Below are 24,501 nucleotides of genomic sequence, written 5' to 3' on the forward strand. Positions count from 1 at the left end.
TTATTGATACAGCACCACTGATAATCCGGGCTCCAGGCCACACCTGGCATGTGCGTTCAGTTTACGTCACCCTGTTACAGGAAGGGTGTGGAGGCTTTGGGCAGGGAGCGGAATGGGGAACAGGTGCAATGAGGACAGGCTGGAAAACCTCGGGCTCTTTTCTGTGGAGTGGTGGAGGTGGAGAGAAGATCAGACGCAAGTTTATGAGAGGCACAGGTCGAGTAGACAGCTAGTAGCTTTCTCCTCCAGGGTCAATATGTCTAACACCAGGGGGCATGCATTTAAGGTGGGGAGGGTGAGTTCAAAGGAGGTACTCGGGGCAAAGTTTTCCACAGGGTGTGGAGGGTGCCTGGGATAGTTGGGTGGAGGTAGATACAAGAGGGGTGTTTAAAAGCCTCTCTGACAGGCACATGAAGCGCCATAGAGCATTACCACACTCTCACAGGACTTTTACTCTATCTAGACCATGTTGACTTGCTACTCTGCCTAGTCCCATTTGCCTCGCCCAGATCACATCCCTCATCACATCCGAGATTGACTTTGCCAGTAAAACACTCTTCCCCCTCAAGTTCCGCTTAAACATTTCACCTTTCACCCTTAACCCATAATCTCTGGTTCTAGTCTCATCCAACCTCAGTGGAAGAAAGCCTGCTTGCATTTACCCTATCCATCTGTCTGTCGCCATCATCATCATCATGTGCTGTGTCATAGGACGTAGGCAACCATGGACCCATTTGTTCTAGGCAAATTTTTTGACAAAAGTGGGCTGCTTCGGGTCAGTGTCTTCACAAGACGGGTGACCCCAGCTGTTACCAATACTCTTCAGAGATTATCTACCTGGCATCAGTGGTCGCATCACGAGGACTTGTGGTATGCACCGGCTGCTAACGTGACCACCTCACACCTCCCCTGGTTGAGACACATCTTCAGTCGTCACCCCTATCTAACCCCACATGGTTTTGGACATCTCTATCAAATCTCCCCTCATTCTCCCACACTCCAGGAATAAAGCCCTAGCCTACACAACCTTTCCCGAAAACTCAAGTCCGAGCAAAATCCTAGTGAATTTTCTCTGCACTCTTTCAATATCATTGATATCTTACCTGTAGCTGGCTGTTCAGAACAGCACACAGTACTCCAGATTAGACCTTACATCATTTCAACATAACATCCCATCTCCTGTCAATATCAGCCCGTTCTGATTTATAAAGGTCATTCAGCCATTCTCTAGGCATAGAACGGAGGGACATGAAGCATGGGCAGGCAGAAGGAATTAGTTTAATCAGGCATTTGCTTATCACTTCAGCACAGTATAACAGGCTGAAGGGCTTATTCCTGTTCTGTACCAGTCTATGTTGTATATTTGTGACCTGGTACCCATCAATATTGACCCTACAGGATATTGGCCATACCATAAAACAGGATTCTAACGGGATATTGACCCCACAGGATTCTAATGGGATATTAACCCTACAGTCAAACAGGATTCTAATGGTCTGGTATTGAGTGGGGTCTGGCGGTGAGTGGGGTTAGACGGGATGGGATCTGGCAGTGAGTGGGGTCAGACGGGGTGGGGTCAGACAGTGAGTGAGGTCAGAAGGGATGGGGTCTGGCGGTGAGTGGGGTCAGACGGGGTGGGGTCAGACAGTGAGTGAGGTCAGATGGGGTGGGGTCTGACAGTGAGTGGGGTCAGATGGGGTGGGGCCAGATGGTGAGTGGGGTCAGATGGGGTGGGGCCAGACGGTGAGTGGGGTCAGATGGGGTGGGGTCCGACGGTGAGTGGGGTCTGGCGGAGTGGGGTCAGGTGGTGAGGGGGGTCTGGCGGAGTGGGGTCAGACGGTGAGGGGGGTCTGGCGGGGGGTAGGGTCAGACTGAGTGGGGTCAGGCGGTGAGTGGGGTCTGGCGGGGTGGGGTCAGGCGGTGAGTGGGGTCAGGCGGTCAGTGGGGTGGGGTCAGACGGTGAGTGGGGTCAGATGGGGTGGGGTCAGACGGTGAGTGGGGTCAGACGGGGTGGGGTCAGATGGGGTGGGGTCAGCATCAAACTGAGAAAGCAGAGCTGGACTGACCCCACTCTGACACAACAAGCTGATAAAAGCAGACCCTCCCCCCTCCCGTGTAACCAGGAGACACAGCCAGACTCCCCCACCCACCCCGTGTAACCAGGAGGTACATCCAGACTCACCCTGCCCCCCCCGCCGTGTAATCAGGTGGGCAGAGGCACAGCCAAACTCCCCCCCGCCCCCCGTGTAACCAGGCGGGCAGAGGCACAGCCAGACTCTGCGTCAGCACCACAGGACGTGGTAATTTAGGAATGGAGCCAGGAGGAAATTGAAGTTAAAGGAGCTGGCTTTAGCCATGGGTTCAGGCCGGGTCAGGGACGCACAGGGAAATGCTCAGACCAGTAGACAATAGGACATAGGATCAGAATCAGGCCACTCAGCCCATCGGCTCCATCATGACTGATTTACTATCCCTGTCAACCCCATTCTCCGGCCTTCTCCTCGTAACCTTTGACACCCTGGCAAATCAAAAACTGATCAACCTCCACCTTAAATATACCCAATGGCTTGGCCTCCACAGCCGAGTGCGGCAAATCAAACAAAGAGTGTCACTGGGGTAGGAGTGGAACGAGGGGTGTCACAGGGGAGAGTGGAACGAGGGGTGTCACTGGGAGGGTGGAACGAGGGGTGTCACTGGGGGGGAGTGGAACGAGGGGTGTCACTGGGGAAGTGGAACGAGGGGTGTCACAGGGGAGAGTGGAACGAGGGGTGTCACTGGGAGGGTGGAACGAGGGGTGTCACTGGGGGGGAGTGGAACGAGGGGTGTCACTGGGGAGAGTGGAACGAGGGGTGTCACTGGGGGGAGTGGAACGAGGGGTGTCACAGGGGAGAGTGGAACGAGGGGTGTCACTGGGAGGGTGGAACGAGGGGTGTCACTGGGGGGGAGTGGAACGAGGGGTGTCACTGGGGAGAGTGGAACGAGGGGTGTCACTGGGGGGGAGTGGAACGAAGGGTGTCATTGAGGGAGTAGAACGAGGGGTGTCACTGGGAGAGTGGAACGAGGGGTGTCACTGGGGGGAGGAGTGGAACTTGGGGTGTCACTGGGGGGAAGTGGAACGAGGGATGTCACAGGGGAGAGTGGAACGAGGGGTGTCACAGGGGAGAGTGGAACGAGGGGTGTCACTGGGGGAGAGTGGAACGAGGGGTGTCACTGGGGGGGAGTGGAACGAGGGGTGTCACTGGGGGGGAGTGGAACGAGGGGTGTCACTGGGGGGGGAGTGGAACGAGGGGTGTCACAGGGGAGAGTGGAACGAGGGGTGTCACTGGGGGAGAGTGGAACGAGGGGTGTCACGGGGAGAGTGGAACGAGGGGTGTCACTGGGGGGGAGTGGAATGAAGGGTGTCACTGGGGGGGAGTAGAACGAGGGGTGTCACTGGGGGAGTAGAATGAGGGGTGTCACTGGGAGAGTGGAACGAGGGGTGTCACTGGGAGAGTGGAATGAGGGGTGTCACTGGTATATCCTTGATATAGACATCAAACAACAATGGTCCCAGCACAGATCTCTGAGGCACACCACTGGTCACAGGCCTCCAGTCTGAGAAGCAATCACCCACTACCACACTCTGTCTTCTCCCACACAGCCAATTTCGAATCCAGTTTACAACCTCTCCATGGATACCTAGTGTCCGAACCTTCTGAACTAACCTCCCATGTGGGACCTTGTCAAAGGCCTTACTAAAGTCCATGTAGACAACATCCACAGCCTTTCCCTCATCTACTTTCTTGGTGACCTCCTCAAAAAACTCTACAAGATTCGTTAAATACGATCTACCACACACAAAGCCGTGCTGACTATCCTTAATCAGCCCTTGGCTGTCCAAATACTTGTATATCCGATCTCTCAGAACACTTTCCAATAACTTACCTACTACTGATGTCAGGCTCACTGGTCTGTAATTATCTGGTTTACTTTTGGAGTCTTTTTTAAACAACAGAACAACATGAGCTACCCTCCAATCCTCCGGCACCGCACCCGTGGCTAAGGACATTTTAAATATTTCTGCCAGGGCCCCTGCAATTTCTACACTAGTCTTTCTCAAGGTCCGACGAAATATCATGTCAGGCCCGGGGGATTTATCTACCTTTATTCGCTGTAAGGCAGCAAGCACCTCCTCCTCTTTAATCTCTATATGTTCCATGACACTACTGCTTGTTTCCCTTCCTTCCATATACACTATGCCAGTTTCCTGAGTAAATACTGATGCAAAAAAACTGTTTAAGATCTCCCCCATCTCCTGGGCTCCACACATAGGCGACCACTCTGATCTTCTAGGGGACCAATTTTGTCCCTTACTGTCCTCTACTCTTAATATACTTGTAGAAACCCTTCGGGTTTACCTTCTGATTATCTGCCAAAGCAGCCTCATGTCTTCTTTTTGCCTTCCTGATTCCCTTCTTTAGTATTTTCTTACATTTTCTATACTCTTGAAGTACCTTATTTGTTCCTTGTTGCCTATACCTGCTATACACCTCTATTTTTCTTAACCAGATCGCCAATATCCCTTGAAAACCAAGGTTCCCTATGCCTGTTAACTTTGCCTTTAATCCTGGCAGGAACATGCAAACTCTGCACCCTCAAAATTTCGCCCTTGAAGGCCTTCCACATACTGAACACATCCTTGCCAGAAAACGACTTATCCCAATCCACTCTTCCTAGATCCTTTCTCATTTCCACAAAATTGGCCCTTCTCCAATTTAGAACCTCAACTCGAGGACCAGACCTATCCTTATCCATAATTAACTTGAAACTAATGACATTATGGTCACTGGACCCAAAATGTTCGCCTACACATACTTCTGTCACCTGACCTGTCTGGTTCCCTAATAGGAGATCAAGTCTTGCATCCTCTTTCGTTGGTACCTCTATATATTGATTTAGAAAACTTTCCTGAACACATTTGACAAACTCCAAGCCATCCAACCCTTTCACAGTGTGGGAGTCCCAGTCAGTATGTGGAAAGTTACAATCCCCTACTATTACAACTTTCTGTTTCTTACATTGGTCTGCTATCTCTCTACAGATTTGCTCCTCCAATTCTCTCTGACTACTGGGCGGTCAATAATACAACCCTATTAGTGTGGTCACACCTTTCCCGTTCCTCAGCTCCACCCATATGGCCTCTGTAGACAAGCCCTCTGGGCTGTCCTGTCTACGCACAGCTGTGATATTCTCCCTGACTAGTAAATGCCACTCCTCCCCCTTTCATCCCTCCCCCTCTGTCATGCCTGAAACAACGGAACCCCGGAACATTAAGCTGCCAGTCCTGCCCCTCCTGCAACCAAGTCTCACTAGTAGCAATAATGTCGTTATCCCACGTGTCAATCCACACCCTGAGCTCATCTGCTTTACCTACAATACTCCTTGCATTGAAATAGATGCAGCTGAGAATATTTCTATCAGGTACAAACCTTTGATTTCTGTCTGTACATGCAGTCCTCGCATGACCTTTATCCTCCTCCACCTCACTATCTGCTCCAACACTCTGGTTCCCCTCCCCCTGCAAATCTAGTTTAAGCCCCCTGGAGCAGCACTAGCAAACTGACCTGCAAGGATATTAGATCCTCTCCAGTTCAGGTGCAAACCATCCCGTCGGAACAGGTCCCATCTTCCCTGGAACAAAGCCCAATTGTCCAGAAACATGAAGCCCTCACTCCTGCACCATCTCCTTAGCCACGTAATTAGCTGCATTATCTTCCTATTTCTAGCCTCACTAGCACGTGGCACGGGTAGCAATCCTGAGATTGCAACCCTGGAGGTCCTGTCCTTCAACTTTGCACCTAACTCCCTAAATTCTCTTTGCAGGATCTCCTCCTCCTTCCTATCCACATCATTGGTCCCTACATGGACTATGACATCCGGCTGCTCACCCTCCCTCCTGAGAATACCGAGAACTCAATCCGAGATATCGCGGACCCTGGCACCAGGGAGGCAACAGACCATCTGGGATTCTCTATCTCTCCCACAGAACCTCTTATCTGTCCCCCTAACTATTGAATCCCCTATCACTACTGCTCTCCTCTTTTCCCTCCTTCCCTTCTGAGCTGAGGGTCCCACCTCGGTGCCAGAGACGTGACCACTGCAACTTGTCCCTGGTAGGTCATCCCCACCAACAGTATCCAAAATGGTATACTTATTGAAAAACTTTGTTCCCCATAGGCCCTTTGCCTGCACTGTTTGCACACTTTCTGTGTTAACTGTCCTTGGCGTGACATTACCTTAACTCTGGTCCCCTGCTGTAGTCAGTCTACCAGACAGGATGGGACGGGAGCAGTCTCCTCCCCAGGGTATTGACTGTTTAATAGACAGTAGTAACCATATTTCATTTTGAGTGTACTCACTGTCTTGTAAATACTGAATGTATTTGTGATGTAAATAAACTTTTATAGCTTTGTTAAAAAAAGGGAAACTATGTTCTTTGAAGACTTCTCTTGACTGGGTTGACTGCACACTATCTGCAGGCTGTCTGCCTGGACATCGTCTTAACCCTTGCCTTGCTGCGAACTCCACAGCTCCTGGGGCCTGCACAGTGCCTGTTTTCAACAGTCAGTGACGCCACCGCGAGCACGTGCCCAGCCTGCAGATGAGACCACACTCTGAGCAGCTACCTGCACTGCAAGCTGCACTTGCCACTTTGAGATTTCTCTTCCGTCACCCTGGGCCTTGGTTTTAATTTACGCCTCCTCCCCCTTCATCCTAAATCCTGAATTTTGAACCCAGGCATCAGAGCCTTTTATTTTGTCCCATGCTGTAATTAACCAATAGCTCAAATAACATATTAAAGACATTGCATTAAAAATATGCAAAGAATGCTCAAATGTACAAACGATACCTGACTTCGGGAGTGGGTAGGGAACTTTGTAGTAAGATTCGAAAAATGTGAGGATTTTTCCAGTAACATCGATAGCGTAAGAGCCCTGTTCCTGATCAATTGCAGCCTTTCGAGCCCAAATACGGATCTAAAACATATCAAATGGTTGGAGAGTAATGTGCCAGGTGTTTCGCTTCACATAAAGTGCCCTGTAAACAGCATCAACCACAAAAGTAATCGGAAATTAAAAGAGCTGAGAGAGAAGTGATTCCTTCAGAATGAACCCCAAATCAACAGCACAAACTCTCACTCCATATACACAGCCTGCAAAACTTCCCCATTATCGACACTTTTCAATCTTTTAACATTGAGCAAACAATGGCACCAGCGGCTGACGGCGCTTGGCCGCCTAGAAGCCCCAGTAGGTACCAGCCTCGCACATGCACGTGCAGTTACATTGAGTGGCCTAAGCGGGCGCAGATCGAAGGACCTTCGAACAAGACTAACAACTTTGCAATCATACTGACCAACGAGTCTCCAAAGTGATCTTTCACCTTCTCCATTCAGCTGTGATTATCAATCATCTCACGTCTGTAATAGGATAGGGCATGTGAGACGTATCAGCTTAAAGCACAAACCAAAGATGTATTGCCACACACTATGATGTGCCTGGACAGAAATTGCTCATTTCATCTCACGCTTCAGCTTCAGATCATAGACTATTTACCTGTATTGTGCACCAAGTGACTCGGCGTGAGCAAACATCAGCAACTGTCCTCTCTGAACTTGTGTTTTCAAAATCAGCTGCTTAATGAGAAATGTAAAGTAGCACTTCGCTGGGGTTTGTTCTTGATTTGTGATGGTGGTCAGAATTTATCCAAAGCAGTCTATCAAAGCGCTGAGATTTCGCCGCTGTTCTGTGAATGAATCACAAGACTCACTACAGCAATGGTGCGTTCGCCATTTCTGGAGAGTCTCGGGTGGAGACGAGAGGGCGTACAGGAGCAAGATATACCAGCTAGCGGAGTGGTGTCGCAGCAACAACCTGGCACTCAACATCAGTAAGACGAAAGAGCTGGTTGTGGACCAGGAGGGGTAAGATGAGGGAACACAAACCAATCCACAGAGGGATCAGAAGTGGACAGAGAGAACAATTTCAAGTCCCTGGGTTTTAATATCTCTGAGGATCTAGCCTGATCCCAACACATCAATGCAGCTATGAAAAAGGCAAGACAGCACCTATAGTTCATTAAGAGTTTGAGGAGATTTGGTTTGTCACCCAAAACACTCAAACTTCTACAGCTGTACTGTGGAGAGCATCCTGACAGGCTGCATCACCGTCTGGTATGGGGCAGGGGACGAGGGGGAGGTGGGCTACTGCACAGGACCGAAATAAGCTGCAGAGAGTTGTAAACTTAGTCAGCTCCATCATGGGCACTGGCCTTCGTAGTATCCAGGACATCTTTAGGGAGCGATGCCTCAAAAAGGCAGCATCCATCATTAAGGACCCACCATCAGCCAGGACATGCCCTCTTCTCACTGTTACCATCAGGAAGGAGGTACAGGAGCCTGAAGGCTCACACTCAGTGATTCAGGACCAGCTTCTTCCCCTCTGCTGTCTGAATTCTGAATGGACATTGAACCCATGAACACTACCCTACTAATTTTCTCTCTTTTATCGTGTATTACGATGTACTGCCGCCGCAAAATTAACAAATTTACATATGCTGGTGATATTAAGCCTGGCCCAGCATCTGTTCGCTCAGCTTCAGAAGGACAAGAGGAGATGTCTCTGACCTCAGAGACAGGGAGCCAGCCATGTAGCTGCTGTGTGACACTGTGCTGACGCGGAACCTGCAGGAATGTGCTCAGTTCAGGTCACCTCATTACAGGAAGGATGCGGGGACTTTGGAGAGGTTCAGCAGAACGCTGCCTGGACTGGAGATGACAGGCTATAGGGAGAGGTTGATCAAACCTGGTTGTCTTCTCAGCCGCAGATGTAGGCTGAGGGGAAATCTGACTAAAGTTTATAGATTATAAGATACATAGATGGGGTAGGCAGTCAGTCTTTAACGCAAGGTTGAAATGTCAAAGGGTGAGCATTAAGGTGAGAGGGAGAAAGTTTAAGCACAGGGAGCATGGTGCCGGGGCGTGGCTGGTGCAGTCACCGTAATGTGATGTAACAGGCATTTAGAAAGGTGCACGAGCACGTAGGCAGTGGGGAGCTACAGAATGGATTAAGTTAGATTGGTGCTGGCACAGACATTGTGGGCCGTTCCAGAGCTGACACTGCTCTGTGTCCTGACAGAGATGAGAGCCAATATTCACTGTGCTGATGGTTTCGGGCGAATGGCAGAGAGCAAGAATGAAAGGGAATGGCAATTTGTGTCCCTTCACGGCCGCCAGGGGATTTGTGGGTCAAGGGGCAAGGGGTGGTGGAGGAATAGAACCATTGTGGTGGGGGGGGTGCGGGTGAAGAGGCTGGACCAGTTCTGCCCCAATTATCAGGGTCTTGTGATGAAAGTGAGACATAAAGAATTTAAACATGTCTGCCATTCAAGTCGTCACTAAGGGAAGAAAGAGCCACCAGATTTTTAAAAATACAACAAAAATATTAATCTACAAACCCCAGGTGCCATAGAAAAAGAGGTGAGGCTGAAAGATGAAAATTCCTCCACACACAGATGACCTGCAAACCAGCACTTTGAAGGAGGTGAGTGGTACAACTAGCTGTCAGTTTCCAAAACTCTGCGGAGGCCAGAACAGCTGGCACAGGTGGACAGCAGGCAAACTCACTATTTCAGAAAGTTGGGAGAGAGAAAACAGAAAACATAGAAAAGAGTCCATCCCACATGATATCAGGAGGAAGAAAAATACAGGAATTGATTCCCAATGAAATGGAGACAATGTCAGTGGGAACGGGAGCCGTGCCGGGAACCGGGGGGGTGCGGGTAAACTTGCAGCGGACACAGACATTGGAGTTGACAGAGAGGACATTGGTCATGGGCTACAGACACTCAATGATGGGCAGGTGGAATTTAGAGTCATCCAGAAGAGTTACAGAATACAGCACAGAATCAGGCCCTTCAGCAATTCTAGTCTGTGCTGAGCTATTTATCTGCCTAGTCTTATCGACCTACACCGGGACCATACCCTTCCCATTGATGTATCCATCCAAATTTCTCAAATGCTGCCATCAAACCTGTATCCTCCACTTCCGCTGGCAGTTCATTCCCCACTCTCACGATCCTCCGAGTGAAAAAGATCCCTCTCATGTTCCCCTCAAACCAGGAGTTCCCAACCTGGGGTCCGTGGCTTCCGCTGGTTAATGGTAAGGCTCCATTGGACAAAACAGGTTGGAAACCCCAGCTTACATACTTCACCTTTCACCTCTCACTCAACATCGATGGAAAAAGCCATCTATATCCCTCATCTGATGAGACCAACCCTCAGCCTCAGGAAAACAGCAACAGACGCGCTCACGGGTTCCGATTAGACGCTCACGGGTTCCCGTTAGACGTGCTCATGGGCTCCGATTAGACGCTCATAGGTTCTGATTAGACGCTCACGGGTTCTCGTTAGAAGGTCACGGGCTCCCGTTAGAAGCTCACGGGCTCCGATTAGACGCGCCCACGGGTTCCAATTAGACGCTCACGGGTTCTCGTTAGACGCTCACGGATTCCCGTTAGACGCGCTCACAGGCTCCGATTAGACACGCCCACGGCTTCCGATTAGACGCTCACGGGCTCCGGTTAGACACTCATAGGTTCTGGTTAGACGCTCACAGGTTCCGATTAGATGCTCACGGGTTCCGATTAGACGCGCTCATGGTTTCCGGTTAGACGCGCCCACGGGTTCCGGTTAGACACGCCCACGGGTTCTGATCCCTTACCTTAATTTTATTTGAGATGCTCTCCACATAATCAAAGTCACAAACAATAAAAGCCAGAAGGTACGTGGACATCTTGAGAGTTGTGTTAAAGGTAACGTTGTTCCACTGGATACCATCGATAGTCACGGTTGTATTTTCTGTAAAGGAAAAAGAGGCATTTAGTCCTGTCCTGAGAACATTTCAACATTACACAAGGTGCGATACATACAAAAATTATATCACCAACCTCAGCTGACATGTAAATAAAATCATTTGGTGCTCGAGGTAGAACAGTCCTGATGAAGGGTCTCAGCCTGAAATGTCAACTGTTTATGGACGTGCTGCCTGACCTGCTGAGTTCCTGCACCATCTGCAGAATCTCTTGTGTTTAGGGACATTAACCAACTGAAGACAGACTGATCATATTATTGTGTCCACCCCAAATCATGGAGTGACAGAACACAAAACAGGCCCTTTGGCCCATACCTGACTTTACTTTTTCATTTGCCCATAACCTTCTAAATCTTCCCAATCTGTCCAACTGTTATTGCACCAGCTTCATATGACTTTTAGTTCAGATACAGGCTGTTATCAGTAAACTCAGAAAACAAAAGAACTCCATCGGGGTAAAGGCCTCGCCTCCACTGGGCACAGCTACACGCAGCATTCAGCATCAGGGCTCAGGGCACCAGGAGAATCCACCACAATCAAGGATGACCCCAGCTGTGACAATGACTCACACCACTGCACCTGCCCCAGTGCAACGCCCTTTCCACTTCGAAAAGAAAACCGTCCTGCACAGACTTCTGGCTGTCATTGTCAGACGGTGAAGCACAAGAAACGGGTTGTCTTATGAGGAACGGTTGATCAGGCTGGCCCTGAGCAACTCAGGAGAAATTTGATTTAAACACGGAAGGAGCTGAGAAGTTCATGGACAGAAGCAACCAGGGCATAAATAGCCAGGAAACTGCAAGTAGGATCCTGGGAATTAAAGGGTTAACAATGAGGAGTGTTTGATGGCTCTGGGCCTGTACTTGCTGGGGGGGGGGGGAAGAGGAAATCACATTGATATTGAAAGGCCCAGGTAGAGTGGGGAGAGGATGTTTCCTATAGTGGGGGAGTCTAGGACCAGAGGGCACAGATAGAGTGGATGTGGAGAGGATGTTTCCTATAGTGGGGGAGTCTAGGACCAGAGGGCACTGCCTCGGAACAGAGTGACGTCTGTCTGACTGTGTATTTACACTGTGGAACTGGCCCTCAGCCACACCGCACAGATACCAGATTTCAGCCTCGCCTAATCGGGAGAATGAACAATGACCAATCAGCCTACCAACCGGTATGCTTTTGTCTGCGGGGGAAACCAGAGCACTCGGAGGAAACTCACACGGTCACGGGGAGAAGGGACAAGCTCCTTACAGACAGCGACAGGAACAGAATGAGGAGGAATTTCTTTAGACAGAGGGTGCTAAATCCATGGAATTCTTTTTGGAAGCTAAGACACTGAGTATATTTAAAACTGAGGTTGACAGACTTTTGATTAGCCGGGGTATCAAAGGTTACAGGGAGAAGGCAGGTGAATGGGGTTGAGAGGGATAATAAATCAGTCCTGATGGAATGGTAGAGCAGACTGGACGGGCTGAATGACCTCATTCTGCTCCTATATCTTATGGTCTCATGCTAATTAGCTTTTCGCAACAGCAGCTGAGTAGATTGCAAACACAGGCAGAGGTGCTGGACACGGGCTCGATTCAAAGGTTTGGGTACATACATGGATGGGAGGGACAAGGCAGGTGCTGGTCCCAATGTGGGATGATGGGACTAGGCAGAATAATAGTTGGGAATGGAATAGATGGGCTGAAGGACCTGTTTCTGCACGGTGGACAACGTATTCCTCAGCCTCTCCCAACAGCAGGAACATTGTCCAGTGGACAGTTCCACACACTATCAGGCTTCACAACAGCTTCCTGCTCCGACAGCTCAAAGCAGTGGACACTTTTTACGGGAAGTATTTAACACCCAGGCCAGATAACGTTTAAATACTGTGTCCATTGCTATTCTTCTCTGACAGGAAGGTGAAGGAAACACTGGAATAACAGGACAGGGCAGTTGCACAAAGGACATCAGAGAGCAGTTCTGAGGCCTCCTTTGTCTGAGGTCCGAGATTGACCAAAGATCTTTCCTGATAAAGATGACCCTTCCCAAGGTCCAAGATTGACAAAAGACCTTTCTTTTGCCCGAGTCCCAAAACAACAAAAGACCCTTCCTAAGATGGGTGACCTTTTCTGACCCTTCCCAAGGTCAGAGGTTGACCAAATATTTTTCCCAGCATCCTTTCCTCCCGCCACATTTACAAACTTGCTCTCTGCCCTACGTTGCAAATAGAGTACTGTTCAAACGTCTCAGGCACCCTAGCTAGACATGTGTATCCAAGACTTGTGCATAGTTTTGTGTCTCAATAATAGGCTTGATGTTGATACCATTGCACTACACCCAGCCTCCCCTGTGCATGCTTACTCAGCACTGGCATGTTGGAGAGAGCAACGTAGTTTGGCTCATGCATCAGGCTGATGGCGAAGGTGGCTTTCATCGCAGGCTCATCGAAGCAGGGAAAAGCTTTACGCGCATCTGTTGGCTGCATCTGTGTGGTGGCGATGATCCTGTTAAACCAGCAGCAGACAAACAGTCAGCAAACCGAACATCCCTCATTCCCCACCCCATCTCAACCCATAACCTCGGCCCAATCTCAAATCCTCACACTGACCCTCACCCCGGTCCAATCCCCACCCCTCACCCTGACCCTCACCCCGCTCCGATCCCAACCCCTCACACTGACCCTCACCCCGGTCCAATCTCCACCCCTCACCCTGACCCTCACCCCGCTCCGATCCCAACCCCTCACACTGACCCTCACCCCGGTCCAATCTCCATCCTTCACACTGACCCTCACCCCGCTCCGATCCCAACCCCTCACACTGACCCTCACCCTGGTCCAATCTCCACCCCTCACCCTGACCCTCACCCCGCTCCAATCCCCACCCCTCACCCTGACCCTCACCCCGGTCCAATCTCCACCCCTCACCCTGACCCTCACCCCGGTCCAATCTCCATCCTTCACACTGACCCTCACCCCGCTCCGATCCCAACCCCTCACACTGACCCTCACCCCGGTCCAATCTCCACCCCTCACCCTGACCCTCACCCCGGTCCAATCTCCACCCCTCACCCTGACCCTCACCCCGCTCCGATCCCAACCCCTCACACTGACCCTCACCCCGGTCCAATCTCCACCCCTCACACTGACCCTCACCCCGGTCCAATCTCCACCCCTCACCCTGACCCTCACCCCGGTCCAATCTCCATCCTTCACACTGACCCTCACCCCGCTCCGATCCCAACCCCTCACACTGACCCTCACCCCGGTCCAATCTCCACCCCTCACCCTGACCCTCACCCCGGTCCAATCTCCACCCCTCACCCTGACCCTCACCCCGCTCCGATCCCAACCCCTCACACTGACCCTCACCCCGGTCCAATCTCCACCCCTCACACTGACCCTCACCCCGGTCCGATCTCCATCCATCACACTGACCCTCACCCTGCTCCGATCCCAACCCCTCACACTGACCCTCACCCCGGTCCGATCTCCACCCCTCACACTGACCCTCACCCCGGTCCGATCTCCATCCATCACACTGACCCTCACCCTGCTCCGATCCCAACCCCTCACACTGACCCTCACCCCGGTCCGATCTCCACCCCTCACACTGACCCTCACCCCGGTCCGATCTCCAGCCCTTACACTGACCCTCACCCCGGTCCAATCTCCATCCTTCACACTGACCCTCACCCCGCTCCGATCCCAACCCCTCACACTGACCCTCACCCCGGTCCAATCTCCACCCCTCACCCTGACCCTCACCCCGGTCCAATCTCCACCCCTCACCCTGACCCTCACCCCGCTCCGATCCCAACCCCTCACACTGACCCTCACCCCGGTCCAATCTCCACCCCTCACACTGACCCTCACCCCGGTCCGATCTCCATCCATCACACTGACCCTCACCCTGCTCCGATCCCAACCCCTCACACTGACCCTCACCCCGGTCCGATCTCCACCCCTCACCCTGACCCTCACCCCGCTCCGATCCCAACCACTCACACTGACCCTCACCCCGCTCTGATCCCAACCCCTCACACTGACCCTCACCCCGGTCCAATCTCCACCCCTCACCCTGACCCTCACCCCGCTCCGATCCCAACCCCTCACACTGACCCTCACCCCGGTCCAATCTCCATCCTTCACACTGACCCTCACCCCGCTCCGATCCCAACCCCTCACACTGACCCTCACCCCGGTCCAATCTCCACCCCTCACCCTGACCCTCACCCCGGTCCAATCTCCACCCCTCACCCTGACCCTCACCCCGCTCCGATCCCAACCCATCACACTGACCCTCACCCCGGTCCAATCTCCACCCCTCACACTGACCCTCACCCCGGTCCAATCTCCACCCCTCACCCTGACCCTCACCCCGGTCCAATCTCCATCCTTCACACTGACCCTCACCCCGCTCCGATCCCAACCCCTCACACTGACCCTCACCCCGGTCCAATCTCCACCCCTCACCCTGACCCTCACCCCGGTCCAATCTCCACCCCTCACCCTGACCCTCACCCCGCTCCAATCCCAACCCCTCACACTGACCCTCACCCCGGTCCAATCTCCACCCCTCACACTGACCCTCACCCCGGTCCGATCTCCATCCATCACACTGACCCTCACCCTGCTCCGATCCCAACCCCTCACACTGACCCTCACCCCGGTCCGATCTCCACCCCTCACACTGACCCTCACCCCGGTCCGATCTCCATCCATCACACTGACCCTCACCCTGCTCCGATCCCAACCCCTCACACTGACCCTCACCCCGGTCCGATCTCCACCCCTCACCCTGACCCTCACCCCGCTCCGATCCCAACCCCTCACACTGACCCTCACCCCGCTCCGATCCCAACCCCTCACACTGACCCTCACCCCGGTCCAATCTCCACCCCTCACCCTGACCCTCACCCCGCTCCGATCCCAACCCCTCACACTGACCCTCACCCCGGTCCGATCTCCACCCCTCACACTGACCCTCACCCTGCTCCGATCCCAACCCCTCACACTGACCCTCACCCTGGTCCAATCTCCACCCCTCACCCTGACCCTCACCCCGCTCTGATCCCAACCCCTCACACTGACCCTCACCCCGGTCCAATCTCCATCCTTCACACAGACCCTCACCCCGCTCCGATCCCAACCCCTCACACTGACCCTCACCCAGCTCCGATCCCAACCCCTCACACTGACCCTCACCCCGGTCCAATCTCCACCCCTCACCCTGACCCTCACCCCGGTCCGATCTCCATCCATCACACTGACCCTCACCCTGCTCCGATCCCAACCCCTCACACTGACCCTCACCCCGGTCCGATCTCCACCCCTCACACTGACCCTCACCCCGGTCCAATCTCCATCCTTCACACAGACCCTCACCCCGCTCCGATCCCAACCCCTCACACTGACCCTCACCCAGCTCCGATCCCAACCCCTCACACTGACCCTCACCCCGGTCCGATCTCCACCCCTCACACTGACCCTCACCCCGGTCCGATCTCCATTCATCACACTGACCCTCACCCCGGTCCGATCTCCATCCATCACACTGACCCTCACCCTGCTCCGATCCCAACCCCTCACACTGACCCTCACCCCGGTCCAATCTCCACCCCTCACCCTGACCCTCACCCCGCTCCGATCCCAACCCCTCACACTGACCCTCACCCCGGTCCGATCTCCACCCCTCACCCTGACCCTCACCCCGGTCCGATCTCCACCCCTCACCCTGACCCTCACCCCGCTCCGATCCCAACCCCTCACACTGACCCTCACCCCAGTCCAATCTCCACCCCTCACCCTGACCCTCACCCCGCTCCGATCCCAACCCCTCACACTGACCCTCACCCCGGTCCAATCTCCACCCCTCACCCTGACCCTCACCCCGCTCCGATCCCAACCCCTCACACTGACCCTCACCCCGGTCCGATCTCCACCCCTTACACTGACCCTCACCCCGGTCCGATCTTCATCCATCACACTGACCCTCACCCTGCTCCGATCCCAACCCCTCACACTGACCCTCACCCCGGTCCGATCTCCACCCCTCACCCTGACCCTCACACCGGTCCGATCTCCACCCCTCACCCTGACCCTCACCCCGCTCCGATCCCAACCCCTCACCCTGACCCTCACCCCGCTCCGATCCCAACCCCTCACACTGACCCTCACCTCGGTCCAATCTCCATCCTTCACACTGACCCTCACCCCGCTCCGATCCCAACCCCTCACACTGACCCTCACCCCGGTCCAATCTCCACCCCTCACCCTGACCCTCACCCCGCTCCGATCCCAACCCCTCACACTGACCCTCACCCCGGTCCGATCTCCACCCCTCACACTGACCCTCACCCCGGTCCGATCTCCATCCATCACACTGACCCTCACCCTGCTCCGATCCCAACCCCTCACACTGACCCTCACCCCGGTCCAATCTCCATCCTTCACACTGACCCTCACCCCGGTCCAATCTCCACCCCTCACCCTGACCCTCACCCCGCTCCGATCCCAACGCCTCACACTGACCCTCACCCCGGTCCAATCTCCACCCCTCACCCTGACCCTCACCCCGCTCCGATCCCAACCCCTCACCCTGACCCTCACCCCGGTCCAATCTCCACCCCTCACCCTGACCCTTACCCCAGTCCGATCTCCACACCTCACACTTACCCTCACCCCAGTCCGATCTCCACCCCTCATATGACCCTCACCCCAGTCTGATCTCCAGCCCTTACACTGACCCTCACCCCAGTCTGATCTCCACCCGCACACGGACCCCCACCCCGGTCCAATCTCCACACCTCACACTGACCCTCACCCCGGTCCGATCCCCAGCCCTCACACTGACCCTCATTCCGGTCCAATCTCCATTCCTCACACTGACCCACAGCCCGGTCCGATCCCCACCCCTCACACTGACCCCCACCCCGGTCCGATCTCCACCCCTCATACTGACCCTCACCCCGGTCTGATCTCCAGCCCTTACACTGACCCTCACCCCAGTCTGATCTCCACCCGCACACGGACCCCTACCCCGGTCCAATCTCCACACCTCACACTGACCCTCACCCCGGTCCGATCCCCAGCCCTCACACTGACCCTCACCCCGGTCCGATCTTCACTCCTCACACTGCCCCTCACCCCGGTCCGATCCCCATACCTCACCCTGACCCTCACCCCAGTCCGATCTCCACCCCTCACACTAACCCTCACCCCGGTCCGATCTCCACCCCTCACACTAACCCTCACCCCGGTCCGATCTCCAGCCCTCACACTGACCCTCACCCCTGTCTGATCTCCACCCCTCACACTGACCCTCACCCCGGTCCGATCTCCACCCCTCACACTGACCCTCACCCCGGTCCGATCTCAAATCCTCACACTGACCCTCACCCATTCCGATCTCAAATCCTCACACTGACCCTCACCCCAGTCCAATCTCCACCCCTCACCCTGACCCTCACTCTGGTCCGATCTCCACCCCTCACCCTAACCCTCACCCCGCTCCGATCCCAACCCCTCACACTGACCCTCACCCCGGTCCAATCTCCATCCTTCACACTAACCCTCACCCCGGTCCAATCTCCACCCCTCACCCTGACCCTAACCCCGGTCCAATCTCCATCCATCACACTGACCCTCTCCCCAGTCCAATCTCCATCCTTCACACTGACCCTCACCCCGGTCCAATCTCCATCCTTCACACTAACCCTCACCCCGGTCCAATCTCCACCCCTCACCCTGACCCTAACCCCGGTCCAATCTCCATCCATCACACTGACCCTCACCCCGGTCCAATCTCCATCCTTCACACTGACCCTCACCCCGCTCCGATCCCAACCCCTCACACTGACCCTCACCCTGGTCCAATCTCCACCCCTCACCCTAACCCTCACCCCGCTCCGATCCCAACCCCTCACACTGACCCTCACCCCGGTCCGATCTGCACCCCTCACACTGACCCTCACCCCGGTCCAATCTCCACCCCTCACCCTGACCCTCACCCCGGTCCGATCTCCATCCTTCACACTGACCCTCACCCCGCTCCGATCCCAACCCCTCACACTGACCCTCACCCCGGTCCAATCTCCACCCCTCACCCTGACCCTCACCCCGCTCCGATCCCAACCCCTCACACTGACCCTCACCCCGGTCCGATCTCCACCCCTCACCCTGACCCTCACCCCGGTCCGATCTCCACCCCTCACCCTGACCCTCACCCCGCTCCGATCCCAACCCCTCACACTGACCCTCACCCCGGTCCACTCTCCATCCTTCACACTGACCCTCACCCCGGTCCAATCTCCATCCTTAACACTGACCCTCACCCCGGTCCAATCTCCACCCCTCACCCTGACCCTCACCCCGCTCCGATCCCAACCCCTCACACTGACCCTCACCCCGGTCCAATCTCCACCCCTCACCCTGACCCTCACCCCGCTCCGATCCCAACCCCTCACACTGACCCTCACCCCGCTCCGATCCCAACCCCTCACACTGACCCTCACCCCGGTCCAATCTCCACCCCTCACACTGACCCTCACCCCGCTCCGATCCCAACCCCTCACACTGACCCTCACCCCGCTCCGATCCCAACCCCTCACACTGACCCTCACCCCGGTCCAATCTCCATCCTTCACACTGACCCTCACCCCGGTCCAATCTCCACCCCTCACCCTGACCCTCACCCCGCTCCGATCCCAACCCCTCACACTGACCCTCACCCCGGTCCGATCTCCACCCCTCACACTGACCCTCACCCCAGTCCGATCCCCACCCCTCACACTGACCCTCACCCCGGTCCGATCTCCACACCTCACACTGACCCTCACCCCGGTCCGATCTCCACCCCTCACACTGACCCACAGCCCAGTCCGATCTCCACCCCTCACCCCGACCCTCACCCCGGTCCGATCTCCATTCCTCACACTGACCCTCACCCCGATCCGATCCCCAGCCCTCACACTGACCCTCACCCCGGTCCGATCTCCACCCCTCACACTGACCCTCACCCCTGTCTGATCTCCACCCCTCACACTGACCCTCACCCCGGTCCGATCTCCACCCCTCACACTGACCCTCACCCCGGTCCGATCTCAAATCCTCACACTGACCCTCACCCCGCTCCGATCCCAACCCCTCACACTGCCCCTCACCCCGGTCCGATCTCCATTCCTCACACTGACCCTCACCCCTGTCTGATCTCCACCCCTCACACTGACCCTCACCCCGGTCCGATCTCCACCCCTCACACTGACCCTCACCCCGGTCCGATCTCAAATCCTCACACTGACCCTCACCCAGTCCAATCTCCACCCCTCACCCTGACCCTCACCCCGGTCCGATCTCCACCCCTCACACTGACCCTCACCCCGGTCCGATCTCCACCCCTCACACTGACCCTCACCCCGGTCCGATCTCCACCCCTCACACTGACCCTCACCCAGTCCGATCTCAAATCCTCACACTGATCCTCACCCCAGTCCAATCTCCACCCCTCACCCTGACCCTCACCCCGGTCCGATCTCTACCCCTCACACTGACCCTCACCCCTGTCTGATCTCCACCCCTCACACTGACCCTCACCCCGGTCCGATCCCCATACCTCACCCCGACCCTCACCCCGGTCCGATCTCCACCCCTCACACTGACCCTCACCCCAGTCCGATCTCCACCCCTCACACTGACCCTCACCCCGGTCCGATCTCTATGCCTTAGACTAACCCTCACCCCAGTCCGATCTCCACCCCTCACACTGACCCTCACCCCTGTCTGATCTCCACCCCTCACACTGACCCTCACCCCTGTCCAATCTCAAATCCTCACACTGACCCTCACCCCGGTCCGATCTCAAATCCTTACACTGACCCTCACCCCGTTCCAAACTCAAATCCTCACACTGACCCTCACCCCAGTCCGATCTCCATCCCTCACACTGACCCTCACCCCGGTCCGATCCCCACCCCTCACACTGACCCTCACCCCAGTCCGATGTCCACCCCTCACACTGACCCTCACCCCGGTCCGATCTCCACCCCTGACACTGACCATCACTGTGTCCTTCTCAGTAAAAGCAGGAGTCATTGAAACGCTGGAAATCAGAGGACTGGTGTTTCTCGTTTGTCATGCATCCATGAAAACGTACAGTACCACGCATCATTTGCATCAGTGAGAAACGGGTCCCAGGTTGTGCTTGGCCACAAGTGCCGCCATGCTTCCTTTGCCAATACGGCCTGCCCACAACTTCCTTACCGTAACCCGTAGCTTTCTGTAACGTGGGAGGAAACCAGATCACCCGGAGGAATCCCATGCGGTCAGGGGAAGATGGTACAAACTCCTTACAGACAGCAGTGGGATGTGAACAGCCAGTGTTGGCTCTATAAAGTGTTACACTAAACACCACACTAGCGTGTCGTCCTTCTCTCTCTCAATCTCAAAGTTGAGAATAAATTTACATTCAATGTACACCTGCTATATGTCACCATATACAACCCTGAGATTCATTTCTCTGTGCACACACTCAGCAAATCTATAGAATAGTAACTGTAAACAGGATCCATGAAAGATCAACCAGAGTGCAGAAAACCACAAACTGTGCAAATGCAAATATAAATAAATAGCAATAAGTAACGAGAACATGATCTAACATGATGAAGAGTAATTAAAGTGATGGGAAAAATGAGTGATTTTGTTCAGGAGCCTGATGGTTGAGGGGCAACAACTGTTCCTGAACCTGGTGGTGCAGGTCCTTGCCATCTTTCACCTTCTTCTTGATGACAGCAGCAGGAAGAGAGCGTGGCCTGGGTGGTGGGTGTCCCTGCTTTCCTGTAACAGCATTTCATGTAACTGTGCTCAGTGATGGGAAGGCTTTCTCCACGATGGACTGTATAAACACAAACTCAGAGCATTCCCTCAGTCACAAGTACATCCTTCCTTCCCTTGGAGCCCCTGACCTTTCAAATGTGTTTACGCTTGTAGTCACTTCCTCTTGAGTCAAAGGCTTTGCTAATTTTTGCCCTACATTTGTCGAGTGTATACAGGGAAACACGGGTCCCTCCAAACACCAGCATGTTCCAGTTTCCCAGTACTTAAAAAATGCCCTCTGCTCAGTCCCATTTGCTCTGACTGGAATAACAGTCAGGGAGGTTCAATATCACCAGCCCGTGTGCTTCGCCCCTGCTTTCTTATAGACGTGTACAGATTCGGCACGCCGCCAAAAACTTTGACAAACTTCTAGAGATGCACAGTGGACTGTATCCAAACTGGTTACATCACGGCCTGGTATGGAAACATCAATACCCATGAACAAAGGTCTCACATCACCAGGTTAAGAAAGAGTGATTGCCCTTACGAGCATGAACTTCACTACCCACAGCTCTGAACGGATTCTCTAATCCTACAGAGTCACTTTCAGGGACTCTTCACAAACTCGAGTTCCCAGTAGTTTCTGTATTTGCACACTGTGTCTTTTTGACATTGTTTGTTTGATGGTCTTTGCTTTAAAGTTTTGTAAATTCTATTGAATTTCTCCAAACAAAATCAGAATAAGAAGGAAATCCACTCACAGACTCACTTCCTCTTCTTTCAAAAAGATATTTATTTTCATATTTTGTTTTTCCTATAATCTGCATGCAAGAAAGCAGCATATGGTAACGGATACACCAGTTTGATAACACGTTTGTGAACTTTGAGCCGGCTGAAATCTGTGAGGGAAGCTCACCGCCCTACACCTGAGATCAGCAGCTCTGGCATCTGTCAGCCCGTGTTTCCAGGGCAGATGTAACAAGCCGCATCTCACCGCATGGAACCAGAGGAAATAGCAGAGGTACTTAATGAATACTTTACTTCAGTATTCACTATGGAAAAGGATCTTGGTGATTGTAGTGATGACTTGCAATGGACTGAAAAGCTTGAACATATAGATATTAAGAAAGAGGATGTGCTGGAACTTTGGGAAAGCAGCAAGTTCGATAAGTCATCGGGACCAAATGAGATGTACCCCAGGCTACTGTGGGAGGCGGGGGAGGAGATTGCTGAGCCTCTGACGATGATCTTTGCATCATCAATGAGGATGGGAGAGGTTCCGGAGGATTGGAGGGTTGCAGATGTTGTTCCATTATTCAGGAAAGGGAGTAGAGATTGCCCAGGAAATTATAGACCAATGAGTCTTACCTCAGTGGTTGATAAGATGATGGAGAAGATCCTGAGAGGCAGGATTTATGAACATTTAGAGAAGTATAATATGATTAGGAATAGTCAGCATGGCTTTGTCAAGGGCAGGTCATGCCTTACAAGCCTGATTGAATTTTTTTGAGGATGTGACTAAACATATTGATGAAGGTAGAGCAGTAGATATAGTGTATATAGATTTCAGCAAGGCATTTGATAAGGTACCCATGCAAGGCTTATTGAGAAAGTAAGGAGGCATGGGATCCAAGGGGACATTGCTTTGTGGATCCGGAACTGGCTTGCCCACAGAAGGCAAAGAGTGGTTGTAGACGGGTCATATTCTGCATGGAGGTCGGTGACCAGTGGTGTGCCTCAGGGATCTGTTCTGGGACCCTTACTCTTCGTGATTTTTATAAATGACCTGGATGAGGAAGTGGAGGGATGGGTTAGTAAGTTTGCTGATGACACAAAGGTTGGGGGTGTTGTGGATAGTGTGGAGGGCTGTCAGAGGTTACAGTGGGACATTGATAGGATGCAAAACTGGGCTGAGAAGTGGCAGATGGAGTTCAACCCAGATAAGTGTGACATACATCAAAGTTGCTGGTGAATGCAGCAGGCCAGGCAGCACCTCTTCCTATAGATGCTGCCTGGCCTGCTGCATTCACCAGCAACTTTGATGTATGTCACACTTATCTGGGTTGAACTCCATCTGCCTTCCGTGGGACTAGTCCTGACGAAGGGTCTCGGCCTGAAACGTCGACTGCACCTCTTCCTATAGATGCTGCCTGGCCTGCTGTGTTCACCAGCAACTTTGATGTATGTTGCTTGAATTTCCAGCATCTGCAGAATTCCTGTTGTTTGCAGATAAGTGTGAAGTGGTTTATTTTGGTAGGTCAAATATGATGGCAGGATATAGTATTAATGGTAAGACCCTTGGCAGTGTGGAGGATCAGAGGGATCTTGGGGTCTGAGTCCATAAGATGCTCAAAGTAGCTGTGCAGGTTGACTCTGTGGTGAAGAAGGCATACAGTGTATTGGCCTTCATCAATCATGGAATTGAATTCAGGAGCTGAGAGGTAATGTTGCAGCTATATAGGACCCTGGTCAGACCCCACTTGGAGTACTGTTCTTAGTTCTGGTGGCCTCACTACAGGAAGGACGTGGAAGCCATAGAAAAGCTGCAGAGGAGATTTACAAGGATGTTGCCTGGATTGGGGAGCATACCTTATGAAAACAGGTTGAGTGAACTTGGCCTTTTCTCCTTGGAGCGACGGAGGATGAGAGGTTACCTGATAGAGGTGTATAAGATGATGAGAGGCATTGATCGTGTGGATAGTCAGAGGCTTTTTCCCAGGGCTGAAATGGCTGCCACAAGAGGGCACAGGTTTAAAGTGCTGGGGAGTAGGTACAGAGGAGATGTCAGGGGTAAGTTTG

The 24,501-nt window shown here is 53.5% G+C and overlaps 1 protein-coding gene and 1 long non-coding RNA gene across 2 annotated transcripts in view; one reads left to right on the forward strand and one right to left on the reverse strand.

Annotated features, from left to right (window-relative positions):
- LOC134355815 (uncharacterized) overlaps nt 1-24,501 on the forward strand; it is a 67,442-nt gene that overhangs the window by 37,186 nt on the left and 5,755 nt on the right. The window contains exon 4 of the long non-coding RNA XR_010020208.1: nt 22,535-22,723. This is a non-coding gene — a long non-coding RNA (uncharacterized LOC134355815). The remainder of the gene's footprint in view (nt 1-22,534; nt 22,724-24,501) is intronic.
- anpepb.1 (alanyl (membrane) aminopeptidase b, tandem duplicate 1) overlaps nt 1-24,501 on the reverse strand; it is a 68,804-nt gene that overhangs the window by 30,668 nt on the left and 13,635 nt on the right. The window contains exons 2-4 of the mRNA XM_063066262.1: nt 13,254-13,396; nt 10,761-10,897; nt 6,890-7,016 (exon numbers count right to left, since the gene is read on the reverse strand). Coding sequence (XP_062922332.1) covers nt 6,890-7,016; nt 10,761-10,897; nt 13,254-13,396 — 407 coding nt within the window. The remainder of the gene's footprint in view (nt 1-6,889; nt 7,017-10,760; nt 10,898-13,253; nt 13,397-24,501) is intronic.

The sequence above is a fragment of the Mobula hypostoma genome, chromosome 13, assembly GCF_963921235.1.
Source record: "Mobula hypostoma chromosome 13, sMobHyp1.1, whole genome shotgun sequence".
In the NCBI taxonomy this organism is placed as follows: Eukaryota; Metazoa; Chordata; class Chondrichthyes; order Myliobatiformes; family Myliobatidae; genus Mobula; species Mobula hypostoma.